The following is a 15,699-nucleotide window of genomic DNA, read 5'->3' on the forward strand; positions in this document are numbered from 1 at the left end:
TAATAACTGCTTGGAATCTGAGCAGATGAAGAACTGAGCAGATCTCTTCCTGTTGCATGAACTCCACCTCAGTATGTGCTTCAATCCCCATAATATTGGGCATCAAGACCACACATCAACTAATACCTACTAACACCCCCACCCTCTTCCCACTCCACACCACACTCGGACGATGGAGAATTTTTTTTTAAAGTTAGGCATTGAAGGAGTTGAGGAAAGAGCAAGAGGCGTGGTGGAAGAAGAGGTAAGTGAAGAGGAAGAGTGTGAGAAAGAAACACAGAAGAAGCTCAAATGAGGGAGATCCACTGATTTGATCATGTTAAGAATCAGAGAGTTCAGCCCAATGTGAGCAGATCTACAGTGACTTCAGACTCAACATGAAATGTGAAATTAGGGAGATATGTCATTGTGTCAGTATGACATCAATTATAATGTTGATGGTCATCAAGGATTCAACATCAGCATCTGTGCTTTACTCTGCTATCTTGGGGCCATACATATGTAGTTTGGGACAATGTCAATTCAACAGTGACTGCTGCTAATCGGTACAGTGGCTTAAAAGCTTCACTAGTTTATGAATGTTTAATCCTTTGACAATAACGTATCATTTCTAAATCAGCATATAAGTCCATGTCAACCACAAGATAGCAAGTCATTTGATCTGCAGATCATCTGTAACTAAATTTATGTCTTGTGTCCAGGCAATAGAAGACACTCAAGAGCTCATCGCTGGAACATGGGTGCCAGGCATGGATTCTACCATTTGTTTACAAGCACTACATGTAATTAAAATGATTTAATTACATGTATAAAGGTCTTTTAATGAACAATAATTAATCACATATACATAAACATTGGCCTTATGAACCCAAGAGATCTTACAGTAAAATCAAGGACATGATTTCCAGATCCTTTAGCGTACTTCACATACGTGAAAATCCACACATGCTTGTCACATGAAACACATTGGATGTGAAACTATTTTTTCAAAATGTGTTAAAGCAAAATGTCCAAAGCACACCATTTAAAATACCATTTAAAAAAAACCAATAACAATAATAAACATAGTATTAAATGAAAAGCAGCATTAAATGAAATATTCAGCAAACAAATAAGACATGAGATGCAGAATGAGTTCATGGTGAAACTCCAATGAGTCGTCCTTTTCAATGGTTCATCTACATAAATCATTCAAACAAACCGATTCACTAAAACGAATCAGATGTTTGTATTAGAGAAAGGTTTAGGAGTTTCTGTATCACATCGGCTTCAAGCATGCATACAAACAAGTGTGAGCGCGTGAAAATGTCACATTTTCGTATAGAATTTAATAGATGGCCAAAACCGTCATCCAGAAACTGCTGTACGGTGGCAAAGGAATAGTTCTCCATCTATTATAACACATAAAAATTGGCAGTTTTACACCTACAGGTCGAACATTCTTGTGCAAGTACGTTAACGCAAACGCATCTTGGTAAAAACTTACATTCCGTATTGTTGCATTGCAGTTTTAAATTTCAATTCATAACGACTCAAGTACCGCTACAAGTTGCATTCTCAATGTTGCCACAGGGGGCGCTCTAGCCAACATCAGTGTGAACTGTCCGCTTCTACAGTGAGTTTTCTCTTTCAAGTCAACTACTGTAATTGTTTAATAGTTAAGGTTAGGGTAAGGTTCAAGAAATAAAGACGTCTCTTCCTTAAACTGATGAATAGTCCTTAAATGGTCTATAAACAACACATGTTATTAACTCAATTTATCATTATTACATAACCTAATAAACTGAATTCTGAATCTTGTCAGGCTCACATTAAATTGGTAATATTTCTTATCAACTGAATTTTGAATGATGAAGCTTCCTCCGCTTTAGCTTTAACAAACAGTTTATATTCCATGCATTGTTGAGCTTTAAGGCGAGTTATCGAATTAGTTTAACGTTTTAGCGGTAGCACTACCTCATGGAATTCAAGCAGTGCAAAGCTTACAAAGAGTCGCCCAATTCTATGTAATTTCACACAAGAAATATTTTTTGAACACAACATGAATTATAGGCTAATAATGACAGGAAATAATCTACCCTGATCATCTGCTGTATTTAAACAATCAGCCGATGTCCAACAGTGCAGATACTTGCTTTTATCAGCCGATATAGTTGTTTGGCCGAGACATCGTGTTTCTCTATTTTTAAGGTAACTATATTTCCCCCTTGAGTACTGAGGGTTTGTTACTGCCACAATAATGGAAAAATACATCAAATACAGCAAAGTAATTCACTGTATAATTCAGGAAAGATAATCAACACAAGCAATTAATCATAAAGAGCCAACAATTGTAGAAGTGCTTCGGTATCAAATGGAAAAAACTTACTGCAAGAGTGCAAATCTAGAGAAGACACAACTGCAAAACTGACATCTACAGTTAAATACCACATCATTTTAGAAAAGAGATGAATAATTATCCAAATACCTCAACCAAAATCCCCAAAATCTGAGACAACCTTAATTAAAAAACCACTTATAAATATCATGAGCTTCTCTATATTCCTTGTGTCTTCCTACATGATCACAGGCAGTGCAAATAGCCAGAATAAACTCTTGATTCTTTAGTATTAAATGAGGCCTTGCAGTCAAATGTTTCCTCCAGTTAAAGTACCTGTGATATGCATCTTCATCCTTGTCCAGCTGAAGCAGATATTCCGCTAGTGACTTTGCATCTGGAAAGTCGTCCACATGAATGAAGGCCTCACCAGGAGCAAATTGTTCATAGTTGCTTCTGGGAGGACCCAACACCACAGGGACAGTACCAACCGAAAGTGGTCCATTAAACTTCTCAGTGATGTAGTCCTTGTGGATGGAGTTCTCAAAGGATAAATAAAATTTGCAGCTCGCTATGGTAGGATAGTAGTCCTTATAATCCAGGAATGTTCCATGCGCTTTCCCAAACAAATGTATCTCGATGTGCTTGCTAAGTTCATTGTAATATTTGTTCCTTGTGCCGACGCCTGTAAAGTCAGCATTGTTACTTACAATCCAACAGACTAGCTTGTTCTTTTTGGGAATTTCAAACTTCTCGTCAGCTTTCTTATTTGTGGTCAAGCGCAACCGTACAGGAATGTCAGCGTCTTCTCTGTAGCTCAGAGTGAGATTGAACAGGTTTTCCAGACCTGGTTTTTTTGCTGTGTTAGTTGGTGATTCTACATTAAACCATATCCACTTCTGGAACGGAGGACGAGGAGATGGAGGAAGGTTGGACCGGTCCCAACTTATGGCCTTGTGGAAAAGAAGAACAGCATCTGCATTGCTGTAGAGCGATCTATTATCTGTAAGTTTGCAACCATCATAATTGTAAAACGTTTTACAATCACTGAAGTCAAAAAAGTAATTTTCAGGCCAGAACCACAACAAAAGTATTGGTTTCTCTTCCTTTGCAATAGAAAGGGAGTTGTTGCACTGTTCAATGTTTTTTGCAGAGTATTGGTTAGCTTTAGGTTGTGGAGCTTGATGTTTGGTCAGAGGCAAGCTCCAAAAAAACATGATGAGACCGGCAAGTGCCAGGAAAAGTGTCAGACAGGATAAGAAAATTCCTCTTGAGCTCAGCATTTTTGTATCTAAAGAGAAAGATCAAAGGAAGTACCCATTAGAAAACAAACAAAATCTTAAAATTAAGTAAAAATGGGTGGAGTCACGTGACGCTATGAGAGGGTTGATCGCTTGAAGGAAGCTCCAGCTAGGGATGGGCGATACCACATATATTATTATTTTTTGAATTATTAGGCTGCTTTGTTTACCTTTTAAAAATTAGTATGTATAAGCAACATATAAAACATCAAAATTAATCAGAGATGTTATTATATAGACACTATTACTAAAATCAAGTTACAATATGGACACTACAGTAATGCTGTGGCAAAACGTCTAGGTTACGTATGTAACCTCCGTTCCCTGATGGAGGGAACGAGACATGTGTCGAAGAAGTGACACTAGGGGTCTCTTTTGAGTGCTGAATATGCCTCTGATCTATGAAAAAAGGCCAATGAGAAGTAGGCAGACAGTATTTGCATACCCCGCCACCGGACATACGGGAATAAAAGTGGGGAAATACGTCAAATTCATTCAGGATTTTTCTGACTGGGGGTGAAGCCTCCACTCTCCACCGGGCAAGCGTTGTCATGACAGCACGTCCGCTACCACATTGAGGTTGCCGGGAATGTGGGTGGTGCGCAGCGACTTGAGGGTGACCATCGCACGGATGCAATATGCCCCAGGAGCCTCTGGAAAAGTTTCAAAGGGGCCGCTGTGCCCGGCCTGAAGGTGGCGAGGCATTCCAGCACCGACTGCACACGCTCGTTGGTGAGACGTGCTGACATTGAGACTGAGTCTAACTCCATGCCGAGAAAAGAGATGCTCTGAACCGGGGCGAGCTTGCTCTTTTCCCAGTTGACCTGAAGCCCCAAACGGCTGAGGTGCCTGAGCACCTGGTCTCTGTGAGTGCATAGTAACTCTCAGGAGTGGGCCTGGCAAACTGACCTCCACCGGAGGACGGAGTGGTCTGCTTACCCGCTCCGGAGCTAACGTCTTGGTCCCCTGGGTCGACCGTCTCAGGAGCACCTGGGAGCCTTCTGGGTCCTCGAGGGGGTCCGTGAGACAGGGGGCATCTTCTTCCTACGGGGTGCTCGACGCACGGGCTGAGAGCCGGGCCCGCGTTGAGGCGGAGCAGGATGTTTCTGCACCGCAGGAGCAGAAGCTCGCCAAGTTACCCTTGGCGAGCAGACGGGTAATGGCCCATAGTGGCTGGTTTGCGGCAGGGCAGGATGTGCGAGATGGCCTCGGTTTGCTTCTTCACCGCGGAGAACTGCTGGGCAAAGTCCTCGACGGTGTTGCTGAAGAGGCCAAACTGGGAGACAGGGTCGTTGAGGAAGCGCACTTTGTCGGTCTCACACATCTCGACCAAGTTCAGCCACAGATGACGTTCCTGGACCACGAGTGTGGCCATCGCATGCCCGAGTGACTGCGCTGCGAGGTCGGTCACTGAGCGAAGTTCCTGCATCACGTCGGGATCAGGGCTACCCCCGTGCAGATCTTTAAGTGCCTTGGCCTGGTGGACTTGCAGGAGGGCCATCCTGTGGCGCTGTAGGCTTTGGCAGTCACCGGTGGCGCTGTAGGCTTTGGCAGTCAGTGAAGACGTTGTCCTTCAGGCCCGCCAGGTGGCAGGGTTCTCGGGGCACAGTTGGAGCGCAACAGCCCTGTCCACCTGGGTAATCGGCGTGTAGCCGTGGGCCGCTCCGCCGTCGAGGGTAGCGAGAGCGGACGGGAGTCAACTAGAGTGCCGGGTGGTCCGAGGGGGCGTACCCATCGCCAGCTGCATCGTCCTCAATCCCGTGGGAAGAAGGAAAAATGCGAGGGGGCGGCTGGAGTGGCATGCTTTCTGTTGAAAGTGAGCACATGAACCATCCACAAACGTTGCCTCGGTGTGATCGCAGCCCAGACACACGAGACAGCGCCTGTGGCCATCTGAAGTGGAGAGCACTCTACCGCATCCAGGATCTACACAGGGGCGGAAAGGCATCTTTAAAAAGACGCGTCCTGAAAAGGACGTTCAACGCCGCTGTGCAAAGCTCTTTTAGAGGAAAATACTCTTTTAAATAAACTCTTAAGTTTTTTGCGCTGTTGAAGTGCTGTCTGACTACTATTCATTGACCTTTTTTCATAGATCAGAGGCATATTCGGCGCTCAAGAGAGACCCCTAGTGTCGCTTCTTCGACACAAGTTCAAAATGAGCGACAGACGGGGGAACCATGGTTACTGCCAAAAAAAAAAAAAAAAAACCTTACTAACTTCAGTCATGGTTACTAGCCATGATTAATACAATATTAATACAGTAAATCCATGGGTAGTTTTCATAAGGGTGTAATTTATTAACGAGGATTAAAGATCATTATCAATGTTTTAACACCTTTGAATTTAAACAAGCCCATTATAATACATGTCATGTCTGTCAAAATAACTCCAGATGCTGTTTTTCAGTCATTACGTCAGGAAAGCATTGCTCACACTTTGAACGAGCGCTGTGATTGACAGGTGAGCGCTGTGATTGACAGGTGAGCGCAGTCCGTCTGCTGGTGTATTTTAGCAGTTCTGCGCATCACGATGCGCGGAAGAAAAAATAGTTCCGGTGCCATAAAACAATTCGCTCATATAATTATTCCTTTCCACTTCAAAGCTTATGAGGTTAATTAATATTCATGTTATCTACATTTTAAGATCACTAGTTTAAAAAAAACAAACAAACTTCATATTCGATTTTTTTATGTGAGGATCGATATTCTTGATATCACATCAGTGTCTGAAGTATGATCCCCCATCCCTAAGCTCCACTTAAATTTTGCTAAAACTATCCTTTTAAGCAATATTAACTGATCAGAACTTTAATAGTTTTGTTTGAAAACTGTGCTGGGGTGGAAGGACGTCGAAAAATTCAACATCATCAGACTGAAGGGACATTTAAAAGCACTTACTTTCTGAGGCGTCGGACACCTCACAGGATCAAGATGGCAGAGGTCCAGTCGATAGTGACAGGTGAGCTTCGTGACGTTGGTCTGGATATCTCGAACATTTATGCAGCACTGACGACAATATCGACCGACATGAAGTTTTGTAGAAATACACTGAGCTATCGTTTATGGAATCAAAACTTTCCTCCCTGATCACAAACATGAATGATGTTGAAAAACAGGTTGATTTTCTGTAGTCGGCTAATAGAGAGCTACAGTTAGGAATGGGCAATGCCAATTCATTTATTTTCGATCCGGTGCCAATAATTTCAAGTCCAGTATCGTCGATACCGATTCAATACCGGTAATAATAATAATATTTGTTAAATTAATTTTTTTGCGATTAATTGGGACTAAATGTGTAATTTAAAATAATATTTTGTGTCATTATTCAAGTCATTTTTTTTTTTTAGCCTAAACAGAAAATTATTAGACTTCTGTTTTATTCACCCTTACAAAAATTAACAATTTCACTACAGTATTTAGTTAAACCATAGTCACCACACAAGTAACCATGGTTACTACTATAATATTACTGTAGTAAAACAATGGTTTCAGCCCCCCCCCAACAAAAAAACAAAAAACATAGTTACTATTACTTTAGTAAAACCATGGTTAACACTGTTTTAATTACTTATTAAAAACAATCACACAGTTATAAGAAATAAGAAATGTAACCTTTAGTATGATGTTATTTAAGCGTGAATTTACTGAAGAAGCAGTGGTGTAGTAGTGTCTGAAGAGGTTGGCATACTGGGAATTTGTAAGCCCACATGCACCCGATCTCTAAAATTAATTTACATTTATATATAGATCATGTAAAATGTGTAAGAATGTAAGTTTCTTGCTGGCATGATGTAGTGTACACTGATAAGAACAACTGTATGGTAACTTCATGTTAAATATGTATTTAAATTAATAGGTGTCATTATTGTTCCTTTTATTATGCTACTATGAAAGTTGTTAATACTTGATTATTATTCTAACTAATAAACAAATGCATAATACGAAATACAGTGTTAAGCATTAATGTGAGTGTAGTAATGTTCACGTTAACACGTTATCTTGTATTACTATATATAGCCTACATAAACAATTGTTTTTTTAATTTATTTGTGTTCTATTATGTGCTTTTCTGTGTAGAGTTAAATTGTTTTCTTACTTAGAATTATAAATTATTATTTATACTTGATTTCATGAGAAAAAGGCACCCCTCACTGAAAAAAAAAATCCCGTAAAATTTACGGTAAAAAACTAGCAGCTGTGGTTGCCAGAAATCTACCGTAAAAAATATGTTCGAAAATTTTCTTCTGTTTATGGTTTACTTAAAAGTGAACTGTAAATTTATGGTAAAAAACTGGCAGCTGTGTTTTCCAGAAATCTACTGTAAAAAATACGGTCGAAAATGTTCTTCTGTAAAATGTACGGTAAAAAACTGGCAGGTTGCCAGAAATCTACTGTAAAAAATACGGTCTAAATGTTTTTCTGTTTACGGTATACTTAAAAGAGAACTGTAAAATTTACTGTAAAAAACTGGCAGCTGTGGTTGCCAGAAATCTACCGTAAAAAATACGGTCGAAAATGTTCTTCTATTTACGGTTTACTTAAAAGTGAACTGTAAACTTTATGGTAAAAAACTGGCAGCTGTGGTTGCCAGAAATCTACCGTAAAAAATACGGTCTAAATGTTTTTCTGTTTACGGTATACTTAAAAGTGAACTGTAAAATTTATGGTAAAAAACTGGCAGCTGTGTTTGCCAGAAATCTACCGTAAAAAATATGGTCGAAAATGTTCTTCTGTTTACGGTATACTTAAAAGTGAACTGTAAAATTTATGGTAAAAAACTGGCAGCTGTGTTTGCCAGAAATCTACCGTAAAAAATATGGTCGAAAATGTTCTTCTGTAAAATGTACGGTAAAAAACTGGCAGCTGTGGTTGCCAGAAATCTACTGTAAAAAATACGGCCTAAATGTTTTTCTGTTTACGGTATACTTAAAAGAGAACTGTAAAATTTATGGTAAAAACCTGGCAGCTGTGGTTGCCAGAAATCTACCGTAAAAAATACGGTCGAAATGTTTTTCTGTTTACAGTATACTTAGAAGAGAACTGTAAAATTTACGGTAAAAAACTGGCAGCTGTGGTTGCCAGAAATCTAGCGTAAAAAGTACGGTCTAAATGTTTTTCTCTTTACAGTATACTTAGAAGAGAACTGTAAAATTTACGGTAAAAAACTGGCAGCTGTGGTTGCCAGAAATCTACCGTAAAAAATACGGTCGAAAATGTTCTACTGTAAAATGTACGGTAAAAAACTGGCAGCTGTTTGGCAGAAATCTACCGTAAAAAATATGGTCGAAATGTTTTTCTGTTTACGGTATACTTAAAAGAGAACTGTAAAATTTACAGTAAAAAACTGGCAGCTGTTTGGCAGAAATCTACTGTAAAAAATACGGTCGAAATGTTGCAGTTTTGGTTGACATTAAAAACATTCAGAACTGGTATGAAAAGCAAATACACATTTTTATTTAAATACCACAATTTGACATAGTAAATACATACTTCGGACAACCATATTCTTCTTAAAACAGCAGTAAAAGAATGTACTCTTTGGCTTCAACTTGCAGAACAAACATTGTGAATAATTGCAATCATTACCAGAAATCCACACATTAAATAACCTGAACAAGACAACACCCCACTCTATTAATAGAATGGATTAATCATAAACCAAATGCTCGGAAAGCATTAACAATAAAGCTTTTTGCAATCTCAGATGAATAAAACAAAACTTCCTGTAGGAAAATGTAAATGTATAAATTGAAATGACATGAAAAGCATAACCATACAAAAAAGTGACATTTTATTTTATGTACACACAGTGTTTTGTTGGATGTAAATCATTACCATATAGTACCATAAGCCAGAAATAGCTTTCTAAGAGGACAGGACTCACATTTTATTAGTTTTCGACATTCCATGTAAATCCAGATAACACAGTTGTAAAACATTCTCAGTGCCAACGTAATCTTCAGACATCTGTCAAAATCGAATTCTGTCATCATTTACTCACCCTCAAGTTGTTCCAAACCAGTATGCATTTCTTTTGTTGAACATGTGGGTAACCAAACAGTTACTGGTGTCCATTGACTTCCATAGTATGGGAAAATTACTATGGAAGTCAATAGGGACTAGAAACTGTCTGGTAACCCATATGTGTTCAGCAGAAGAAACGGGTTTGGAACCTCTTGAGGGTGAGTAAATACCCAGCAATCATTTGGACATTTAATGACCATTGAAAAGACATCCCTCTGACACGTCACATCATGGTTGAAAAATAGTTCCAAAATGAAAGTTATGAAACGTATCTGAATGCATTTTAGGAAATGTTTGGTGTAACGTATTTTTACAGATTACAGATGCCGTCCTACTGCGACTATTTTTGACCAGGGACACGACGTTGCCGTCGGACCAATGTTTGCTGGGTAATGACAGAATTGTCATTTTTGGGTGAACTGTACCTTTAACCACAACAAAACTTCAGTGTACTATTTAGAGAGTACCACTGTAAAGGAAGTCATTTATTTGCAACATTTATAGATTGTAACATTCTATAAAATATATCATTTGTGATCTGCTGAAGTCAGTTTTTAGAATGTCATTATTTTCTCACCATCTAGTCAATGATTCATATTTGGGTGAAAATGTTTACAATTTCTGTAACACTTCACAAAAAGTTAACATTAATTACTCACCCTCATCTCGTTCCAAACGTGTACGACTTCAGTTCATCTTTGGGAAACAAATGAAGAATTTAATCAATTTTATGAAGGAACACGAGTGTTTTGTTTGGGCAAGTTTTGCCCATTTACCACTTTATTTAAAATCATATTGATCTGTAACACTTGTTCATGAGAGCATCATGACACGTGTGTTGTATGGCTGTGTGACGCTCCTGTTCTACTATCTACCAGCTGGCTCCCGTTACACTCACCCCCCTAAACCTCACTCCCATCCGGGTCACGGCACCATTGTGACACTCTTGTTCTACCCACTCCGTACTTGAACCTAGGTCTCCAGCGTGGGAGGCGGGTGCTCTAACAAGGAGGCTAAAGGCTACAGCCTCTAGCATCAGTCGCTAGTGCACCCCTTACTAAAAAGGGGGCTCCAGTGGACAGAGGCGTGCCAACAGGCCTTCCTTAAGGTAAAGTCGGAACGGTGTGGGGGGGCGCTTTTACATGCACCTGACTACTCTCTCCCCTTTATTTTGCAGACTGATGCATCTGACATGGGGCTGGGCGTGGTGCTCTAGCAGGAGGTGGGGGGTTCATTGCTATTTAGTAGTCGCAAGCTCTCCTTCAGGGAGACAAAATATAGTACCATCGAAAAGGTGTCTTGCGATTAAGTGGGCTGTTCTGACCCTCCACTAAAATGCACAGTGTTGTGGGGCCTCCAGGAACAGGGTTGGGAACCACTGAGACCATCTGTAATCTTTAATTTGTTTGATCTTTCGATGCTAATTTATATATGACTCCTCTGAAAGTTCTGCCACAGACCAGCACTGTACTGATGTTTAGTATATTTCTGTAAAATAACTGCAGAATGCCAGAGGCTACTTGGTAATGCACACACATACAGCAACAAATCATGCAGTGTCACGTTATTCATGACTGGAGGGCACCATTCCATCAAACATTTACTAATGTAAAGTATTTTTAGGTATCCTTCACTCATTTATTGTGGCAAACGTAAACATGGTCCTGCCGTACAGTAGAACATTACTCTTGTTTTAAGATCCTTCAGTAATTTCGAGTCATGTTTAAGACATGTTTTCTGACTTCCCAGAAAAAGATTTGTTCCGCAGTAGGAGGCGGGGCTGTATATGAGGCGGGACCATGTGTGTAGCTCCGCCCATAAAGTACCCTCATTGGCTTGCTCTTCTTTTCATTCATATTAATTCATCCAAGGCTGCGTTCCATTCCGAAGGGCTCATACCTATGCCCTAATCCCTTCTGAGGGATTGCCCTCCAGAGTGAGAGCTTCGGAGGTTTTTAGGGTGTAGGGCTCAAAAATATATTAGTCACAGGCAGAGCGTGTTTAAGTGTGGGCGAGGCTTACTGTCTCAGTTCCCCCACCTCATATAGCCTACAAACTTGAATTACTAGCGGGAAGGGAAAGCTGACTCTAGATCAGTGGCCTTGTCCACCATTCACTTGCATTGCAGAGCTGAAAATATTCTTCTAAAAATCGTAATTTGTGTCCTGCAGAAGAAAGAAAGTCACACACATTTGGAATGGCATGAGGGTGAGTAAATGATGAGAGAATTTTCATTTGTGGGTGAACTGTCTCTTTAAATACCGCTATATAATATTACAACGTCATTTGATGACATTGATGTAATTCTATGCCAAGACACCAGGGGGCGGTTTGCTTTCATCTTTCCAGAGCTCAGAGTCAAACAGGAAGTCGGATGAGAAGCGCAGCTTACAACGTGTTTTCTACTATTATTATTTTTATCAGGCGTTCTCCGAGAGTTTTGTCATGTAACTCTGGATTAAGCGTTTTATCTTTTTATATCCTAGTTTATCTAAAGGTTTTATAATAGTCTTAATGATTTGCATCCCCGAGGAAATATTTAAAAGGTTTGTCATAAATATTCATATGTGTTTCTTACCGTTTTTAACGCTTATGTCAAAGTACAGCTTCGTTTTCAATGTGTTTTACTGTATTTAGCTCAAAAGTTATTTGTTGTATCTTTTTGTCACAGAACAACAAATTGACTACTTGCATGTTGTTTTAACAACGACTGATTTGTTGGATGAACGTTTTTAAAATAACAACTACTCTTAAATATTATTGTTAATATTAATATAAAAAATATATATTTTATTAATAATTCTATTTAAAATAAACTTAGAGAACCAGCTTTGTTTTTTAAAATATTATTAATATTTTAAAAACCTTTTCCACCTCATGTAACCAACATGCAACGAGCCGATTTTATTTTTATGTGATTTTATGTTCACTACGTGACATTTATTTGGTAGACAAAGTTTTTCTAATATTTAGTTTCACTGCGTACTATTTAAAATAATAAAATATTATTTAAGATTTTTTATTAATAATAATAATAATAATACAAGTAGTGTATAATATTATTTTATTTATTTTATATTTTACTTTCAAAATGACATTGAACTCAGAAACTAAAAACAAGTGTATTAATGTATTTTTTTTTTTTTTTTTTTGTGAATTGCATTTTTAATGTGTTTTAAAATAACAATTATAGATTTGGACAAAAATATATAGTTATAGTTTTTCCACTGTATTGTTAATGTTCAGGGGTGTTTTTTTAATCAGTTTTGATGATGTGCTTGTCTCCAAATTTACCCTGAAATTATTAAAAAATTCTCTTAATGCATTTAAATACTCTAACTTTCTTATTCATTCATGTATATATATATATAGATAGATAGATAGATTATTTTCTGACAGTTCTTAACTCGTCTGTTCCTCTCAAATCCTCGGCAGTGTGTGCCATCATGCCCGTCCAGTGCAGTAACTGTGTGCAAAGACGTGCTGTGCTCAAACGGCCCAAGACTGGACACTCCCTTTGTAAGGACTGCTTCTTCTGCGCCTTTGAGGAGGAGATCCATCAAACCATCGTGTCTGCTGGACTCTTCAATCGCGGGGAGACTGTGGCCATCGGAGCCTCGGGTGGGAAGGACTCGACTGTGCTGGCCCATGTGATGAAGGTTTTGAATGAGCGTTATGATTATGGACTCAATCTTCTGCTGCTGTCTGTGGATGAGGGCATCACCGGTTATAGAGATGATTCACTGGAGACGGTGAAGAGAAACCAGCAGCAGTATGAGCTGCCGCTGAAGATAGTGTCTTATGAGGAGCTGTACGGATGGACGATGGATGCCATCGTGAAGCAGGTTGGGTTGAAGAACAACTGCACGTTCTGTGGCGTGTTCCGCAGACAGGCGCTGGACAGGGGAGCTATGATGCTGAAAGTGGACAAGATCTGCACAGGTGATTAATGCCAAGATATATCCTGTCCTTTCATAAAAGAATAGTTTTGGCAATAGCGGTGCAGAAGCCAAGAAATGCTCTTCAAATTCTTAACTAGTCTGGGCAATTTCCTTAAACTGGCATTTGTTTCGTTTTGATCAGGTCACAATGCAGATGACGTGGCGGAGACGGTGCTGATGAACGTCCTGCGAGGGGACATAGCACGACTCAGGCGCTGCACCGACATCAGCACGACCAGCGAAGGAGAGGGCGCCATACCACGCTGCAAGCCCCTCAAATACGCCTATGAGAAAGAGATCGTCCTCTACGCCTATTTTAAAAAGCTTGATTACTTTTCCACAGAGTGCATCTACTCGCCCAACGCCTACCGGGGCCACGCCCGTGCCTTCCTCAAAGACCTGGAGTCCATCAGGCCCAGCTCCATCATAGACGTCATCCACTCCGGAGAAACCCTCTCGATAAAGGAGGGAGTGAAGATGCCCGTTCAGGGAACATGCTCGCGCTGTGGGTACATCTCGAGTCAGGCCTTGTGCAAGTCCTGTGTTCTGTTGGAGGGTCTGAATAGAGGTTTACCCAAGCTGGGCATCGGGAAACATCACCGCCTGCACGGCAAAATTCTCGCACGGGAGCCTTTGACCGAGCAGGAAGAGAAGAAACTGAAAGCTGTAGACTTCTGACAACATCAGGACTAGATTTGATAAAAAAAAAAAAAAAAGGACATTTGAGTGACGCATCACTCGTATTTTAAGGATGTCTGGGATGAATGTTGGGAATCTGAAATTTTTCCTTTTATTGAAAGTGTGTCAGGCTCTAGTGATTATATGTTTACATGTCAACCACAAGAACCGGAATTGAGTTTATTTAAGAAGCAAATGCAAACTGTGGCTGTAGAACAACTTTGTTTGATTTGTGCAATTTCAAAACTAGAGACGTTGTTTTAAAGACAAACATCTGTTCCATTTGCATTTCAAATGTATTTTGATTTTCTTATTTAAACAATAAAAAGACAGTAAAATGAATCATTTCTCATTTAGCTCCTGATTATTTTATTTGAAATGAAAATAGGAAGCTTTCTGAGACTGAACAGGGACAGATACGTACTTTATTCAGGATAGAGAGAATACAGAACAGTTTCTGAGGGAAGTATATGACACGCTTCTGTGTGATCATCACACACACACACACACACACACACACACACACACAATGACTTTCAATTATTTGTGACAGTCTGAGACAGGTTCATGGAAAATCATTAGTATCTGACTATGAGACTCCTCTTTAGATGTACATATAATTTTCTGAGTTGGTTATATTTTATATAACATTTTCTGAACTTTTATTACATTAAGATTATGCATTTGAAATCAGATCTTCACTTGTAGTGTATTTTTATATACACACACACACACGTACAGTATAAGTATGAAAAATATACACACAAAATGTGCAGGTCTAGATAGAAAGTTCAATAGACAGGATAATCATATCACAACCACATCAAAATACTCCCACACCTGTTAGTCTACTGCACTTTATTTACATTTATGCATTTGGCAGATGCTTTTATCCAAAGCGACTTATTACAGGGACAATCCCCCCCGGAGCAACCTGGAGTTAAGTGCCTTACTCAAGGACACAATGGTGTGGCTGTGGGGATCGAACCAGCAACCTTCTGCTTACTAGTTACAGTGAGGAAAATAAGTATTTGAACACCCTGCTATTTTGCAAGTTCTCCCACTTAGAAATCATGGAGGGGTCTGAAATTGTCATCGTAGGTGCATGTCCACTGTGAGAGACATAATCTAAAAAAAAAAAAATCCAGAAATCACAATATAGGATTTTTTAACTATTTATTTGTATGATACAGCTGCAAATAAGTATTTGAACACCTGAGAAAATCAATGTTAATATTTGGTACAGTAGCCTTTGTTTGCAATTACAGAGGTCAAACGTTTCCTGTAGTTTTTCACCAGGTTTGCACACACTGCAGGAGGGATTTTGGCCCACTCCTCCACCCAGATCTTCTCTAGATCAGTCAGGTTTCTGGGCTGTCGCTGAGAAACACGGAGTTTGAGCTCCCTCCAAAGATTCTCTATTGGGTTTAGGTCTGGAG

At 39.5% G+C, this 15,699-nt stretch overlaps 2 protein-coding genes across 3 annotated transcripts; one reads left to right on the forward strand and one right to left on the reverse strand.

Annotated features, from left to right (window-relative positions):
* Positions 1–1,508: 1,508 nt before the first annotated feature.
* LOC127630498 (4-galactosyl-N-acetylglucosaminide 3-alpha-L-fucosyltransferase 9-like) lies at positions 1,509–6,641 on the reverse strand. Its single transcript, XM_052108071.1, has 2 exons — positions 6,516–6,641; positions 1,509–3,608 (listed from the first exon to the last, which is right to left on the reverse strand). Exon 2 carries the CDS (start codon positions 3,598–3,600, stop codon positions 2,500–2,502), a length of 1,101 nt encoding a protein of 366 aa, XP_051964031.1. The 5' UTR covers positions 3,601–3,608; positions 6,516–6,641; the 3' UTR covers positions 1,509–2,499.
* On the forward strand, positions 6,462–14,590 carry LOC127630499 (cytoplasmic tRNA 2-thiolation protein 1). 2 transcript variants are annotated; one of them, XM_052108072.1, is made up of 3 exons: positions 6,462–6,576; positions 13,077–13,583; positions 13,725–14,590. In XM_052108072.1, the coding sequence occupies exons 1-3, from the start codon at positions 6,549–6,551 to the stop codon at positions 14,258–14,260; spliced, it is 1,071 nt and encodes a 356-aa protein (XP_051964032.1). In that variant the 5' UTR covers positions 6,462–6,548; the 3' UTR covers positions 14,261–14,590. The 2 variants fall into 2 exon arrangements, with proteins under 2 accessions (XP_051964032.1, XP_051964033.1); XM_052108073.1 differs by lacking the exon at positions 6,462–6,576 and adding an exon at positions 12,005–12,187.
* Positions 14,591–15,699: the final 1,109 nt, after the last annotated feature.

Source organism: Xyrauchen texanus, chromosome 37, assembly GCF_025860055.1.
Source record: "Xyrauchen texanus isolate HMW12.3.18 chromosome 37, RBS_HiC_50CHRs, whole genome shotgun sequence".
NCBI lineage: Eukaryota > Metazoa > Chordata > Actinopteri > Cypriniformes > Catostomidae > Xyrauchen > Xyrauchen texanus.